At 42.0% G+C, this 18,442-nt stretch overlaps 1 protein-coding gene across 1 annotated transcript in view; it reads left to right on the top strand.

Annotated features, from left to right (window-relative positions):
- LOC124619655 (protein borderless) overlaps positions 1–4,944 on the top strand; it is a 449,367-nt gene extending 444,423 nt beyond the window's left edge. The window contains exon 12 of the mRNA XM_047146187.1: positions 1,100–4,944. Coding sequence (XP_047002143.1) covers positions 1,100–1,359 — 260 coding nt within the window. The 3' untranslated portion in view covers positions 1,360–4,944. The remainder of the gene's footprint in view (positions 1–1,099) is intronic.
- Positions 4,945–18,442: the final 13,498 nt, after the last annotated feature.

Here is an 18,442-nt window from a genome sequence, read left to right as displayed (position 1 = left end):
GAACATAATCTAATTATTGTTGACACTAATACTAGGCAAGCAGGATACGACGCTATACAGTAAGATTGTAAGTGCAGATATTTCTGTTGGTAACTGAGGACAATGTCGGAACATCATAACATAATAATAATTATTTTTCAGACAGGCTAAGCTGCAGATGAGTCTGTCTCCACAATTAGGTTTCTTTTTAGTATCACATTCGTTGGCTTCGCCAAATTATAGCCAAACTGCAACTTCCCAACTTATCCTATACGTCAGGCAAATCAACAGATCAGTCTCTCATCACAACTGTTTTTTTTTTGTGTGTTTTTAAATGTGCACCAAAAGCTAGCGTGACAGCGACCATAAACATTAAGTCATTGGTCAAAGCCGACGACTCGTACGGAATATTCCTCTTTCCTCTTGACCCAACGCGCTGGCTACAAGCGAGGCAGCGTCCCAACGACCACCGATACCCTATCCGCAAGATACCCGCGGAGTCGGCACAACAGATACCGCCAAAGAGGTTGGTACAGAACTGTCGCACAAACTGCAGAGGTAATATTACCCTCTGGCAAGAGCTTTACAATCAGTTGATCTCTGCAGTCACCGCTACCTTTGACCAGTCCTCGGACTTTACATGATTATTGGTAAGAGCGAGCGGGAGCTTAAACTGGAGTACACGAGCTTTTCACCCCTGTTTGGGCTCTTTCAGTGGTACTCAGAAGTATTGTTTCAGAGTAAGCGATTAGCCACCTTACTACTTTTGTCAACTTGCGGCAGTCTCCCCTGCTGACAAACAAAAAAATTTTGCTGCTGGTAAACCTTTCGGGATATAAGGTCGTGTTCCTAACGTTTCGACCAGAACTGCGCCGGACGTCTTCAGAGACGTTGCTCCTTGTTTGAGTCTCACCGGCGGAGGAGCAACGCCTCTGAATATGTCCAGCGCAATTCTGGACGAAACATTAAGAAGAGAAGAGTTTCGAGAAACGACCTTATATCTGTCATTCTATCAAACAAAATTTTCACTACTAAGCTTTATTTTTTTGGAGATTACTAATTGAAGCGTTGTCATTTCGCCTCGTGTGTGGCTCAGACGCTTACGCCAGCGTGTTTGCAGTGCCGCACCTGGAGGAGGGCGCGACGTACCAGTTCGAGGTGTCTGCGCGGTCGCACAACGAGTACCTGGCGACGAGCCCTAGGGTGGAGGTGCGCGTGCCCAGCCAGCAGCAGCAGCTGCGCGCCGTCGCACTCGGCGTCGCCGCCTCGGCGCTGCTGGTGGCCGCTGCCGCCGCCGCCGCCTGGTACCTGCGCCGCCTCCACCTGCGCCGCTCCGCTGTCCTCTCCAACTCCAGGCTCAAGGGCGTGCCGCACTGCTGAGAGCCACCAGTCCGTCGTGGCGTCCACTAGAACATCCACATTTCATCTGCCTCGTGCCCCCCAACTTCCAGGGAAAACCGGCTAACATGACGAACTTATGCTATGTACAGGGTGGGCGAAAGGAAACTGGTCCGGAATACGTATTGTGCACCTTAACAGTGGCAACCTAATTTACCTCATAAGCCCCCTTAAGATATGCAACCCGAGTTACATCATACGCCGCCGTTGTGGATGATGTAACTCGGGTTGCCTAACTTACGGGGGCTGGTAAGGTGAATTGGGTTGGAGGAGTTAAGGTGCACGAAATGTTTTCCGCACCACCCTTCCCCACCGTGTATAATTTCCCTGATTTCAACATTTGTAGAAATGATACTTTGTCTTGGAGACAGTGAGCGACTTTTCATTGTACACTTTTTTTTTACGCATTCACACAATTTTTTTTTTTCATTAACAGATATCACCCACCACTGGCCATCATTGGAAATTGTAAACGACAAAGAAAAAAATACTTATTTACATCTCACAAACTGCCACATGGTCCACATAGAACAGTGATCCTAAAAGTATAGAATAAATATTTTTATTTCCGTCTATGATTACAAGCTTCTTAAGTCCTCAGACTACTTATTTCGCTCAGCAGTGGTCATCTTCAGATCTGTAGCAAAACATGGGAAAAACACAAATACAACTAGTGGATTGTCTACATCTTAAAACAGTGAAATAGGCCATAATGGAAAATATTACTGATATAGATGTGTGAATCGTGCGTTTTAAATATGACGAGGCACACCTGTTTCAGAAATATGTCCTAATATAATGGAGCCTTAGTGGCATCGTTAGAAGACGAACACAAGTCAGCATATTCGTAAATAGATAAAATATGCTACATACGTGTCGTCTTGCTAACGGCGCTACTGTTCGTATGAAACTGCTGTAAAGTGAGCACAAAATGTTTGTGTCGTAAGCTTTGCTATCTCTACACCCATTAGACAACATAAAATTGTAAAAGGCAAAATTAATTTTCATACCGATTAAAAGCACCAAGTAACACTTTGTCAGACGGAATAAAATCCTCAGGATGCAAGTGCTACATGAGGGCTATTGCTCCACTCCTTACGTTGCACATGCAATACCCCTAGTCGAAGAGTCGGTAGAACTTACATTCGTGGTTTCCTTGAAATTCCATTTTGGATAAAAGATATTTTTAAAAGAAGTCTGGGTATGAATGTCTCTCTAAAAGACTTTTGTAAGAGTCTTCAAAACAAATCGTACAAAGACGAGTGATAGTATAAAAAAGATAAGACAATATCTCAAAGTAAAATTCAGTTATGTACACTTGAACAAAAATTAATCTTTAAAAAGAAGTGTTGTTTATTCAGTAAAAATACATCCAAACTTTCAACAGAATCGAAGTAACTCTTCGGGCATCTGAAAATAACGTTACTTCCATAATGAAGAAGGAATAGGACTCTCTGTGGACTTAATGTTGTTTCATTTTTGATGTCACGACGTGTACCATGACCCACTTGAAAAAACTGCACTCAGTGTTTATGAGCACTTTTCTTGGTTTTGAGTGTTTTTAAAAAAGTATCGCAGTTCTTTTATATCACAAAATTAGGCCTCGAGGGTTTAGCATATCTCTTGTCACTGTAAGTTTTGTACATCAGTTTTTTGGACTTCCAATAAAAGGGTTTTGTAAACAACTTTTTTCCTTTTGAAAAGATTAATCAATGTTTCAGTTAAAAGGGAACTGTTAACAAGGCCATCATTGTAAACTTAGCGAACTCTGCCACGACGTCGCTTATAGGACGCGGGGTAGAGTCCTCTTGTAACACTTGCACCCACCGTTTTTTCCAGTCTAACAGATCATAACTTGGTGTCCATCTAATGTTGATTTCAGTCGCTATGAACATTAATTTTCGTTTCAATTTTCTCATGTTGCCCCCTATACATAGTGTTCACAGAGCAAAATACATATTCATTCGTTTCTTTTCTCTAACTCCGATGAGTGACAACGGTGGCTGACACCAGTTAACGACATAAAGCATTTTAGTAATTACATCAAAGAAAATATTAGGTGTACATTTACTGTTTGTTGCTCTGGGGTAAAAAATTGACAGAATCTTCTTACTACTGTCCAGTTTAAACAAACATTTAAAATAATTCATTTCCCAAGTTTGTGAGTGAAAAGTTTCTTCCCCTCCACCTTGCACCAATGGTTGACAGCTTAGAAAATGAGTATGGAATAATAAGCGTGACAGACTGACTGATCAATTCCTTTCTGGACTATCAATAATATCCAGTAAAATGTATATTTATGTACTGTATCTAAGACATGTAACAAGAACTTTGAAAAATCTATTTGTTCGAATGTAGAATGTATCTCTCATGAGCATTAATTTTTATAAAATATTTCCTCTCGATCAGTGTAGTACAGACCATGCAGTTTAGTTCGACGTCACAACTCTCTCTCTCTCTCTCTCTCTCTCTCTGTGTGTGTTCCTCCTCCCACCTGAAGGTAACGAAGAAGTGATTGGTTCCTTTCGATCATTCTTCTGTTATTTAACTGCCTCTCGAGAAACGATTGTCTGAATATCTAACTGTCCTGTTTATAGCTGGTTCAATAAGAACATCTTCGTCCTGGCTACGTGTGACATTATTTGTTGTTCTTGAAATAATCCTTTCATGTCACTTACATTCTAACTTGTGGTGTAGAATTTCTAGAAAGAAGAAAAGTATTCACTAGTAGTTGCATTCCGTAGCCAAATATGTTCGCTACAGAACTTCAAAAGAGTGTACGTTACATCTCCAAATATTTTATCATCTTAAAGTATGTGGCACAGAAAGAGTCTCGTTAAGTATTGAAAATTAGAAAAACATCGTGCGTGCATCTAGTCTTACAGGCTAGCAAATTTTCTTTCATATTTCTAACGGTCATCTGCAACAATATTTCTGTCATTTGGAAAGAACTGTATCATAGAAATTTTCATCTTATGCCCCGAAACACCTGGCTTGCAGTCAGATATTCGTCACCAACGTTTAACACATGTTACCTCTCTTCAATTTCACTTGTTTCCTTTTTTCATCCGCCAACACCTTTGTTTAGACAACCTGTTACTTAACAGATTAAAATTGTTGCAAACAAGATTTTATTACAAGTGGCGCAAGGCATGCAACAAACCAAGTACATGCCTTTTGTTTCAGATTCATATCCACCTGTTGGTAAATTCGCCATTTCATATCTAGAATGAAGTATTAATCCTGCCTTCTTCAGCAGCTGACATAACTTTGACAGAAACTTCTTTTAAATGTTTTCAGTATGGTGTCAGTTCATTCTGGAATGGTCTTTACAGCTCTTTGTATATACTGAAAGTAAATACCAGTCTCCCGGTAATGTTTTGATGTATTTATTGTCTTACAGTTTTGTATATATGTATTTTATGAGCAATCTACGTGGCTTTTAATTGTGATCTAAATCCAACAAAGATGGAAGTATATGGCCCTGAGTGATAATTTAGTAAGTCCTGTGTTCATATGTTGTTAAAATAAAATGTACTGTGAACATTTTATGATATTTATTTTATAATAAAGGAAAATACTAGTTTTTGTTCCAATATCACGCAATTGCCTCAAAAAGATGACTCTATTGTTCCTAGATGTCTTATTTTTGTATTAGCTAGTTAGTCAGTTAGTTGACTAAGTCGTAATTTTAGATCATTATGATGCGGAATGTGCAAAACAGTCTACCGAAAATAATGTTTCCCGTATTTATATCGTTACTTGTTGAAAAGAGCCTTGAGTATATTCTACGGCAAACACTCTTTATGGCTTCAAAACTGTGTACTTAAGTAAGATTAAGTCTAAAAAGTTCCAAATTCATTTCTATTTCTAGACTTCTATACACACACAGACAGTGCAGAATAAATTTTAACAATGAGCGTGCACACAAAACACAGTGAACCTGAATTATTCCTTAGATCGAACAATGAACATTAACAACATCGTTTCTACAATTGCAGTTCAAATGCAGTTAAATGAAAGGCTGTGATATGAGCTATGTTGTTAACCTCAATAATTGTGTGGCTCTGATTCCCCATGCGAGAAAATGTCTGTTTCACTAAATACTTTGAAATTTCACACAACTTACAGTGCATAATGACAAATTTTCTGAAATGTATAAACCACAAATTAGACCGAGAATATTTGAAAGGAACTTGTCGGTAATGAAACCATCACTAACCAGCAGCAAACGAAACACCAAGAGTTTTCAATCTTCTGGTAATACTTTATGCACACACACACACACACACACACACACACACACACACACACACACACACACACGTGTGTGTGTGTGTGTGTGTGTAAAACATCTCTGAAATAGCAGTACAGACGTCGTCGACGTGTGCATTATCGCCCTATTGTTTTCTGGAGCCTTATAAGCACAGAAAGGAAGAGTGACACTGGAGTTGGTATTGAAGAAAGCAAAGCGGAAAGAAGTTTCAAGTACCTCTATTCTGGAAGGTACTTGTTTGTTTGTAGGTTGTAACTTTAGTTTTACATTTGTTAATAAGTATACTTTTAGTCATGGTAACGATTGATTTAGTGTTGCTATTGTGAGAACTGACAGTAGTGCTCGTGCCGCTGCTGGGTTGGAGCGTTTTGATTCCCGTAATGTGTTGTTTATCACGCACATATATGCCATCTATAAAATAACGTTCCTCCCCTTTACAAGACAGGATTTAAAGCTCGGAGAATCGATTGCCTGAATAACTAACTCTCCAGTTTATAGTTTGTAGTTCGTTCAATAAGAAGATCTTCGTGCTGGCTACGAGTGGCATTTGTTTTTCTTTAAATAATAATCTTCAATATATATATATATATATATATATATATATATATATATATGTGTGTGTGTGTGTGTGTGTGTGTGTGTGTGTGTGTCTTGTCACATATATCTGTCTTGTGAAGGGGAGGAATGTTATTTTATAGAAAACATTTACAGTGAGTGCAATGAAAGACTGTTTCTGAAGTGCAAGACAAGCAGGTGGATTTCGTCGAACTTAATCTGGTCGTGTTTGATGTAATGAATAGGATATGTGGTTTCGTGATAAGTAAAGGAATATCTAAAATTAAAAAAGTACTGAAAGGAAAATTAGCAGGTGGGTATGTGGCAGACTTGCAGAACACGTTGAAGACACGGCAAAAAGAAAATAGATTACATCTCTGCAGCAAGCAACAGAAGCATGGAAGGCCACATACCAGATTGGAACAAGCAAACAACGACTTAGCAAACAAAAGAAACGAAAGGAATAGAGATAAAGAAATGCGGAGGAAGTATCTGAATCTGTATATACCGGTAGCATCAATGTGCGTACAGAGTGTGTGCAGAAGTACCGAAACACAAAAATCACAATACATTACCAAGCCTAATACGGTGTATGAGACCCGTTGGCATTCACAACAGCTACTAATCGTCTTCGAATGGTTAGATACGAGGGCAGTTCAATAAGTAATGCAACACTTTTTTTTCTCGGTCAATTTTGGTTGAAAAAACCGGAAATTTCTTGTGGAATATTTTTAAACATTCCCGCTTCGTCTCGTATAGTTTCATTGACTTCCGACAGGTGGCAGCGCTGTACGGAGCTGTTAAAATGGCGTCTGTAACGGATGTGCGTTGCAAACAACGAGCAGTGATCGAGTTCCTTTTGGGGGAAAACCAGGGCATCTCAGATATTCATAGGCGCTTTCAGAATGTCTACGGTGATCTGGCAGTGGACAAAAGCACGGTGAGTCGTTGGGCAAAGCGTGTGTCATCATCGCCGCAAGGTCAAGCAAGACTGTCTGATCTCCCGTGTGCGGGCCGGCCGTGCACAGCTGTGACTCCTGCAATTGCGGAGCGTGCGAACACACTCGTTCGAGATGATCGACGGATCACTATCAAACAACTCAGTGCTCAGCTTGACATCTGTTGGTAGTGCTGTCACAATTGTTCACCAGTTGGGATATTCAAAGGTTTGTTCCCGCTGAGTCCCTTGTTGTCTAACCGAACACCATAAAGAGCAAAGGAGAACCATCTGTGCGGAATTGCTTGCTCGTCATGTGGCTGAGGGTGACAATTTCTTGTCAAAAATTGTTACAGGCAATGAAACATGGGTTCATCACTTCGAACCTGAAACAAAACGGCAATCAATGGAGTGGCGCCACACCCACTCCCCTACCAAGAAAAAGTTTAAAGCCGTACCCTCAGCCGGTAAAGTCATGGTTACAGTCTTCTGGGACGCTGAAGGGGTTATTCTGTTCGATGTCCTTCCCCATGGTCAAACGATCAACTCTGAAGTGTATTGTGCTACTCTTCAGAAATTGAAGAAACGACTTCAGCGTGTGACCTCACACAAGTCTTCGCACCCGAGAGGAGCTCACAAAACTTCAGTGGACTGTTCTTCCTCATGCACCCTACAGCCCCAATTTCGCACCGTCGGATTTCCATATGTTTGGCCCAATGAAGGACGCAATCCGTGGGAGGCACTACGCGGATGATGAAGAAGTTATTGATGCAGTACGACGTTGGCTCCGACATCGACCAGTGGAATGGTACCGTGCAGGCATACAGGCCCTCATTTCAAGGTGGCGTAAGGCCGTAGAATTGAATGGAGATTACGTTGAAAAATAGTGTTGTGTAGCTAAAAGATTGGGGAATAACCTGGTGTATTTCAATGCTGAATAAAACAACCCCTGTTTCAGAAAAAATATGTGTTGCATTACTTATTGAACTGCCCTCGTACAAGTCCCGTATGGTTTTCAAGCTTTCTTCCTGCAAAATAGTGGCAAGTTCAGGCGGCAATGACGGCGGTGGATAGCGGTCACTCACCCTTCTCTCCAAAGAAGATCACACAGGCTCAATAAAATTGAGATATGATGACTGACTGGTGGTTAGGGTAGTTGCGTGCTCACAAAATCAGTCCCGAATGATTCGAGCTGTGTGAACAGTGGCCCTGTCATCTTAGAACATATTGGGAACCGTATATAGTACCATGGGGAAGATCTTATCAGCCAAATTGGTCAAGTAATCCTTGGCAGTAACGCGATATTGCAAACAATGGGATCCGCGGACTAGCAAGATATGCCTGCCCAAATCAGCGCTGCATCCCTGGCGTATTTCACTCTTGGCAACAAGTGGCCTGCATCGTAGGCTTGGGGCGACGTAATCCCGTCGTAAACTCGGCCAGAAGTTGGAACAGCGTAAGACAAGACCCATCCGACCACACGACTTCCTTCCATTGCTCCAAAAACTGGATTTTATGACTTGGGCACCACGTTTTCCTGTTACAGGCATTTGCATCACTGACGAGTGGTTTTGGAATTCCAACTCGCACTCAAATTTTCAACTCATGGAGCTCCCTTCGTGTTGTTTCCGTGCTGACAGGGTTCGCGGGACATTCTGCAGTGCCTAGTTTAGCTGCCGTCTTACTTTTCGTCAAAACCCTCTTCAGTTATATCACGATCACTCATCACATAGTTTCGTCCGCGTTGTGACATAGCGAATGATATTCGCCGCTTTTTCTGTACGCCGAATAACTCTTCCACAGGTTGCCTCGTGAAACACTAAACACTTCCCCACACACCACTCGAGCAACAAGTTGCCTACTTTCAAATTAATTATCAGCGACTTAATGCCCTCACAACTTTACAGAAGCACCACTGACACTTGCAACATACTGAAGACATTGCACAGACTCCGTTCGCGGTGAAATACAAAAGCGTAACGTGGAAGCTTGGCTAGAATCTGCACTGGTTCCATGTTTTTGTCCAACTCGTGTGAGCGAAATGTGGACCACGGGAAATCAAGCAAAAGCAGGACATATCTGAATAGTACCATTAAACTAGTATTTTCTAAATTAGTGGAGCTGGACAGAATAAGTACGAAACGGAGAGGGAAAAGATTAGCTATTACAGACGTCTTATTAAATTCTTATTTGAAAATCAATCAACTTGTAAAGAACTGAAGTACTCAATTACTGCGTATCGATGATGTGCTTCCGAAGTACTTCAGGATGCTAGACACTGCGATACTGAATTCCAAACATCGCACTTAAGTCGAAGACGTAAAAACATCCCTAAAAATAACAAAAAGAAGTTGTACAATCAAATGTAGGTAGGAGGAGGGTAGCTACGAGAAACCTTGGGTATCGGAAAAAATACTTCAATTAATCTACAAAAGGAGAACTTACACCAATGTTCAGGAAAGTACAAGCATGCAGCATTGTAGGACACTTAATAAAATGAAATCGTTAGGAAGCTGGAAGTTAGCAGCGTCGGTTTATTACACTGAGATTTATTCCACCTGACTACCATTGTGACTATTCAAAATGCTCGAATGTGATGTATCATGAGTTGCATTATTATTAACGTATCAATGACAGTGGTTAGTCACTTGAGAGCCTTAGTGCCACATAGATTATATTAAACCGGGCGCGGAGCGTGCAGCGGACCAACGTCCACCTAACGTTTGTTGCGTGTCGTAAGCTCCACAGACCACGACTTTTATATTTCTCGAAGATTGGCTCTCAAAGGTACTCCTGCTCTCCCGCTCTCGATGCTATTCACTGTGGGCTATCTTGAGAAGCAAAATATCAACCAGGTACTATTGTAGTGGAACAGGGTCTAGCAGCAAATAAGAACACGGACGTACCGTAAATAAAATATAATTAAGAGACGCAGTGTCCTCCAATAAAGCACATGTTGCAGCTGCAAGGGATTGCTGATACAGTAATGTTGGGCACCTGTAGTTAATCCGAGAACGCACATGTGACAGAGTATCTGCCTAATGTCTTCCCTTACGCGCCTTATGATGACATCTCTCATTTACGTTCATAAATTATCTTAACAATGAATCAGGCTCTATCCTTCAGAACAATGCAACATATGTGAGTCCCTTCTAGAACAATCTGTCTTCTATTTATGCTCACAGAATTCAGATACGGGTTTCACTCAGAGTTAAACAATTAATTTTGCACTGCCACGAGGGATTTCTAATGATGCAACTACAACAAACACTCGCTCGGATGAACATTACCACATTACACAATGAATTTAGATTCGTTTAACTGTGCTCAACTCTACTAGCATCTTTCATACAGCAAAACCTTGAAGATGTATTAGAAAATCGCACCAGAGCCGAGCTATACAAGAAATCACTTACCTATGGCGATTACGATAAGCGGTTCTACCGTTGCTCTAAAGTTCGTAACAGTTCCAATGAGACTTCGTATTCAAAATCACTGCCACGCGTGCGCTTTTGATGGCATATTACATTGCCGAATAACCTGTCACTACTCAACTATTGTTCCAGACACTCAGATCAGTGCCCGGAAAGCCATTTGTATTGTAAAAGTAGTTACTGACCGAATAGAGTTGGCATTTCATCGGAGCGGTCAGATACGGGTCCGTCCATCATGAAGCACCCAGAGCGACTCTCAAGAGCGAAGACGCCAACACCAAAATTACCGCTCACCTCCTCTTTATTCGTACCTCTGCGCCGATAAGTAATCACGTCTTTACGCAGTTTATAAACTAATGAAAGAAAATAGAATGTAAGATTGGAGAGTTTTCTTAAGCCTTGTCCTCAAATGGCTCTGAGCACTATGGGACTCAACTGCTGAGGTCATTAGTCCCCTAGAACTTAGAACTAGTTAAACCTAACTAACCTAAGGACATCACAAACATCCATGCCTGAGGCAGGATTCGAACCTGCGACCGTAGCGGTCTTGCGGTTCCAGACTGCCGCGCCTTTAACCGCACGGCCACTTCGGCCGGCCCTTGTCCTCAATTGCGTGCTTTAGATTACAATTAAAATATATTTTTCTTAACCTGAAGGGTTAAGAACACGTGGACTATTTTCTCTCGACGCCGACATCTCGCAATATCGCCCTTGAATTTCTGCAAGGGGAGTTCCCCTCAGCATTCACAATCCCGCGCGCTTTCTGATACCGGAACGGTATTACTACGCTGAACTTGTTCTAGAAGGCTCTAGAAACGTATCATTTTTCCGCGCACCTGGCACTCCCATCTACAACTGGCCACGTCAACCACTGTGCCTTCCCGCTCAAGATGACTCAGGGCCTTCTGTACCGATCGTTCGACGTATGCCTGCCCACTGCCTTCTGTATACTGTAATATACATTTACTTTGATTAATAACGAAAGTATATTAACTCACGTCACCTTATGGGATGTGTGAATTACTTTGGTTTAAATTTGGGTCAAGCCCTTGCGTTATTATTATTATTGAAATTACTACTGAAACCTTTAAATAAAATTGCAAAATAGAGTGGGTATATTTATACAGTACTACATAACGTAGTTGCTAAGTTACAAAGTGCAGGAATCTAAAGCGAAATGGCTGCAGGAAAAACATGAAAAAATCGAAAGGAAAATGATAGGCGGATAGATTCAGGATAGAGAGAAGTATAAACAGCCTTCACTGTAAAAGCAGTTGGGGAGAGTGGACAAACAAGAGAACAATGAAGGCTTGTGCGAGGTGGAGTCAATGTCTGCTGACGTGACAGAAGAACTGTGTGCCGATTTGCAGGACACAGGGGAAGCAGTATTAGAATAAGAGACTGAAAGAGGTCTGAAAGGCTTGCGATCAGGTAAGGCAGAAGAGATAGATTACATCCCTTCGGAATTTCAACAACCACCGAGGGAAGTGGCAAGAAAATGACTGTTCAAGGTGGTGTGTACAGTCTATGAGAGTGGAGACGCAAGGTCACGCTTTCGGATAAATGTTTTCCACGAAATCCCGAGAACATTATGGGCAGAAAAATACGAGAACAACCGTAAAATCAGTTCAACAGCGCATACATCCAAGTTCCTCATAAAGTAGTATACAGAAGATTGGAATAGAAAACTAAGGATATCTTGGATGGCGATCATTCTGCCTTTAAGAAAAGTAAAGATACCAGATAGGCAGTTCTGAGGTTCGTTGATAATGAAAGTAAGAGGCAAGAAAGCTCAAGAAACTTTCATGTGACGTATAGACAACAAAAAGCGTTGGACAACACAATACAGAACACGATGTTGGGAAATCTCAACAGAAAAGTACAAGCTCTAAGGGAAGCCGGGTAATACACAATATGTAAGAACTAACAATAAGAATGGAAGACGAAGAAGGAAGTTTTAGGATTGAAACGGGTGTAGGGCAGGTTTGCAGTGTTCCTTCTCTATTGTTTAAACTATACATCGAAGAAGAAATGACTGAATAAATGATAGCTTCAGGGCGGGAATAAATTCATTGTCAAAGGATATTAATAATACGATTCGCTTATGACACTATATCCTCAGTGAAAGAATCAATTACAGGAGCTATCGATCTGAATGAAGTGTAATGGACACAGAATATGGACTGATAGTGAACCAGAGAAACACGACAGTAATGTAAAGTAACATAAGTGAAATTAGCGATACAATTAACATAAAAATTGGAGACCACAAAGTACACGAAGTGAGGGAATTCTGTTACATTGGAAGTTAAATAATACACAACGGACGAAGCAAGTACATAAAAAAGTTGTTGCAGAGTAGCACAGACAAAGAGGCCATACCTTGGTAATCGAAGTTTACCAATCATAGGCCCTCAGTAAATCGACGTGTTTTGGGTGTGATGCTACAGAAGTATGTGGCTCTGAGCACTATGGGACTTAACATCTGAGGTCATCAGTCCCCTAGATCTTACAATTACTTAAACCTAACTAACCTAAGGACATCACACACATCCATGCCCGAGGCAGGATTCGAACCTGCGACCGTAGCGGTCGCGCGGTTCCAGACTGAAGCGCCTAGAACCACTCGGCCACACCGGCCGGCAGAAGTATGTTCAAAAGTAGATGGACATATAAGAAACATTATAGGGAGCTCTTCCGTAGAACTATCGGTTGGGAGAAACATGTGAAAAATTTCCATAGTGCAAGAAGAAGCAGTAGAAGGAAAAACTATAGAAGATAGCGACTAGACCACACTCAACAAATAATTAATTGCTTGGAATTCTTACTGTGAGAAGAAAAGGTTGCACTCAAGACACAAAATCTCGTGGTGGGTCGCATAAAACCAGTCAAAGGAAAACAGGTATTAATGAGATTGTCGGATAAACTGTAAATTAATTTAGTCTTTGCTTTTTGTTCATTTCTTCTGGAAAGAAGTGAACCGCACGTGCTTTTTTTTACTGTGTAGACTAAGGATTAGAAAATTAATCGTAGTTTTTGTTGTCTCATAAGTCTTGTGAACATCCTCGTTTGGGCAGCTACCTAGTGTAAATTTACCGTCGCCAGAAACTCCGTCACGCCACTAAGTTTTAATTTTGTGCTAGTAGACAGTTTATATCAATGCATTCTAGGTTGAATATTTATCTCTAGCAGTAACTTTCCGGAAAACAGGATTTCTAATAACAGATATCTGTAAATACATCAACTTTAGTACAGAAATTAAATAGCTTGTGGTCTCAGAGTACAGTGAGAAATCTGCACAACACATTTTAGAGTTACTTTATTCTCTTTTGGTATATTTTCAAACTCAGTAGCGTCATTTGGGACATTTTATCTATCTTATACCCACTACGATATCGCTAGGGACTGTGCTTGTTCGGTCAACAGTTGTAAAACTTTGATTCCTCTCTCTCAAAACCCTCTCTATGGGGAGAGAGGGAGAGCTTTAGTTTTAGCGAATCCAAATTTACGAAGTAAATAACTATTTTTTATTTATCCGTAACCATTTTCCACGCAAAAATGAGAACACGGATTTTCTTGAATTACAGCGCCAACTACCAAGAATCAAAACAAATGTTTAAGACAAAATGTACGTAGTTTTTTTCATGTATAATCTGATTCTGTAATAAAAAATGGGGGTTCTCATTTGAAATTTTAAAGTTGCGTCCCTCCCCATCCCCAGGGAGCTGGGGTGGCGGGCTAATTTTAGCACCAGCAGATGTACCCCTCGAAAATAATTAACTTTGGATTCTACAAATTTTTTGTGTGAAGCTTATTTTACGAGTTATTCTGGTTTGTCAACTTAAAATTTACACCGTGTATATAAATGATCTAGTAGAAAGGGTCGGATGCTCTTTAAGGCTATTAGCAGACGATGCAGTTGTCTGTACGAAAGTAGCAACGCCAGAAAATAGTAAGAATTTGCAGATCGACCTGCAGAGAATTGATGAATGGTGCAGACCCTGGCAGAACGTAAATAAATGTAACACACTGCGCATACATAGGAAAAGAAATTTATGACAAACAGCTGGAGACAGCGTCTGCCGTAAAACATCTAGGCGTAACTATCCAGAGCGACCTTAAGTGGAACGACCGTATAAAACAGATAGTGAAAAAAGAAGACACCAGACTTAGATTCATATGAGGAATCTTGAGGAAATGTAACTCATCCACGAAAGAAGTGGCTTATAAGGCGCTTGTTCGCCCAACTCTTGATTATTGATCATCTACCTGGAATCATTGTCAGGTAGAACTGATAGAGGAGATAGAGAAGATCCAACGAAGAACGGTGCGTTTCGTCATGGGATCGTTTAGCTGGCGACAGAGCGTTACGGAGATGCTAAACAAACTCCACTGGCAGACGTTACAAGAGAGTCGTTGTGCATCACGGAGAGATTAACTATTGACATTTCGGGACATCACTTTTCAGGAGGAGTCAGACTACATGTTACTTCCCCCCACATACATCTCATGTACTGAGCACGAGGAGAAAAATCGAGAAATTACAGCCAATACAGAGGTTTACTGACGATCATTCCTCCCACGCACTATTAGCGAGTAGATCAGGGTTGGAGGCATCAGATAGTGGTACCGAAAGTACCCTCCGCCACACACCGTTAGGTGGCTTTCGGGGTATGATGTAGATGTAGATGTCTCCTTAGTAATCACTAGACCATAGATTTAGCGAAAACTATTTGTGAAGTGAATAATTAGAAGCTAAGTCAGGTAGATGTATCCTGTTCAGTCGGAAAATACTATTCTACAGGGGTCAATATAAACCAAGGCCAACATACATATTGTTTTTCACTGTGAGCCAGTTTTCTCTCTTTTTGACATATCGCAGCTATTCTGTGTCCTCGGCCACCCCACTCTGGAATCTAGGGTCGTCCACACAACATCCATTTTCAGGAAGTCAAGGCTCCTCCATGTGTTTCATCACGTATTATAAATTCTGCAGTTAAAAATTCCACATTTTCAGTTTCAGATCGAAACACTCTTTACGTGTGCTAACATTCATCCGAGTCATGTTTCTCATGTCTAACAGGCAGGAGCATCGCAATGGAACAGTCTAACGGACATTGCATGAAAGCTTGCATACCCCATAACCGTTTTACGAATAACCTGCATGTATCTCAGTGTGAAAACTATGTGGACTCCTTATTCATAGCTCCAATTTAGCCCGTTCGGGAAAAACAAGCTACATTTTGTCATACTATAATCTACAACGTTTATTCACATACAACTTAGACATATCTTAAAATCGTGTAAGACTTAAACATATCCTGTTTTTACTGACATCACTCTGTATTTCACATACACTCCTGGATATTGAAATAAGAACACCGTGAATTCATTGTCCCAGGAAGGGGAAACTTTATTGACACATTCCTGGGGTCAGATACATGACATGATCACACTGACAGAACCACAGGCACATAGACACAGGCAACAGAGCATGCACAATGTCGGCACTAGTACATTGTATATCCACCTTTCGCAGCAATGCAGGCTGCTATTCTCCCATGGAGACGATCGTAGAGATGCTGGATGTAGTCCTGTGGAACGGCTTGCCATGCCATTTCCACCTGGCGCCTCTGTTGGACCAGCGTTCGTGCTGGACGTGCAGACCGCGTGAGACGACGCTTCATCCAGACCCAAACATGCTCAATGGGGGACAGATCCGGAGATCTTGCTGGCCAGGGTAGTTGACTTACACCTTCTAGAGCACGTTGGGTGGCACGGGATACATGCGGACGTGCATTGTCCTGTTGGAACAGCAAGTTCCCTTGCCGGTCTAGGAATGGTAGAACGATGGGTTCGCTGACGGTTTGGATGTACCGTGCACTATTCAGTGTCCCCTCGACGATCACCAGTGGTGTACGGCCAGTGTAGGAGATCGCTCCCTACACCATGATGCCGGGTGTTGGCCCTGTGTGCCTCGGTCGTATGCAGTCCTGATTGTGGCGCTCACCTGCACGGCGCCAAACACGCATACGACCATCATTGGCACCAAGGCAGAAGCGACTCTCATCGCTGAAGACGACACGTCTCCATTCGTCCCTCCATTCACGCCTGTCGCGACACCACTGGAGGCGGGCTGCACGATGTTGGGGCGTGAGCGGAAGACGGCCTAACGGTGTGCGGGACCGTAGCCCAGCTTCATGGAGACGGTTGCGAATGGTCCTCGCCGATACCCCAGGAGCAACAGTGTCCCTAATTTGCTGGGAAGTGGCGGTGCGGTCCCCTACGGCACTGCGTAGGATCCTACGGTCTTGGCGGGCATCCGTGCGTCGCTGCGGTCCGGTTCCAGGTCGACGGGCACGTGCACCTTCCGCCGACCACTGGCGACAACATCGATGTACTGTGGAGACCTCACGCCCCACGTGTTGAGCAATTCGGCGGTACGTCCACCCGGCCTCCCGCATGCCCACTATACGCCCTCGCTCAAAGTCCGTCAACTGCACATACGGTTCACGTCCACGCTGTCGCGGCATGCTACCAGTGTTAAAGACTGCGATGGAGCTCCGTATGCCACGGCAAACTGGCTGATACTGACGGCGGCGGTGCACAAATGCTGCGCAGCTAGCGCCATTCGACGGCCAACACCGCGGTTCCTGGTGTGTCCGCTGTGCCGTGCGTGTGATCATTGCTTGTACAGCCCTCTCGCAGTGTCCGGAGCAAGTATGGTGGGTCTGACACACCGGTGTCAATGTGTTCTTTTTTCCATTTCCAGGAGTGTATTTACAATGTATGGGCTGTTTCTCAGAACGAATGTAAGTCATGCCGAACTCCACACTAGAAACCCCCATGGTCCTGCAGTGCAAACAGTTGTAGCTTTGTCAATAATAACACTAGCGTGAACCAAGTATCTAGACATAGCCACGAAGTACACAAAAAACAATTCAGAACTTTTCACACAACACTCACAACTTAGCCGTTGTTGTCAGTGTCCCTGCTTCAGCTTCACAGAACATAACATTTGGCCAAACTCTCCGTAATGTCTCTGTTTGATGTACAACAAGACAGACGGAACGGACACTATCAACTACCTCCTCTCCACTGTCTACTGGGGTTTTATATATCTTCGACGTCATGTAATCCAACATGAAAGGAATTAATATAAGTGAAGTCTGGCTGTGCAGCTGTCAGAATCTTTACTGCAAGTGATTTTTTTCCTTACTTTTTGCACGTGAATCTTAGTCTGTTAAGTCCAGTATTTCTCAGTAGCAAGTAAATTACGTATGTTAGTATCAACGCCTATGGCTAGTTCTCAGTTATTTATTTTGCAAGATAAAGTGAATATATCGAGTAGGTCCTACATTTATTATTTATCTGGTTTAAGTTAGCCGTTTGTAGACAGGAAGATCAAGAGAATATTTGTGATGGCTCAGTTAACCGCTTTGCCTGCGTGTGTTTTTCAGTAATTAAAATAGTAGCATACATGCTGTAGAAAAGGTTTTTGCTACTTGTAGAGTCGGTGGCCATCCATTTCGTTACCGAATGATTTGGAGAGTATTAGTCCCCTACTTAAAATATTAGTTTTCTTCATGAGATGTATTTCAGTCTGTGATTGAAAATCATATGAAAAGACGAATAGCGGCTTTTTAATTATGCTAAATAAATATTAAGTAGAGTTTTGATCTATTAATGAATATTAAAATTCACGAAAATTTTTTGTGTGGTATGAGTCCGCAATATGATGGTGGTTCGCTTTCGATTACGCCAGCAAATTTCACTGCATGACCTCACAGGGTAAAATAATAAACGCGGCCAGAACTGATTACATTTGGTCGTTACTGTTGCTTACTCAAGTTAATAGTTTCT

The sequence above is a fragment of the Schistocerca americana genome, chromosome 6, assembly GCF_021461395.2.
Source record: "Schistocerca americana isolate TAMUIC-IGC-003095 chromosome 6, iqSchAmer2.1, whole genome shotgun sequence".
Classification (NCBI taxonomy): domain Eukaryota; kingdom Metazoa; phylum Arthropoda; class Insecta; order Orthoptera; family Acrididae; genus Schistocerca; species Schistocerca americana.
This window is presented reverse-complemented; position numbering and strand designations above follow the sequence as displayed.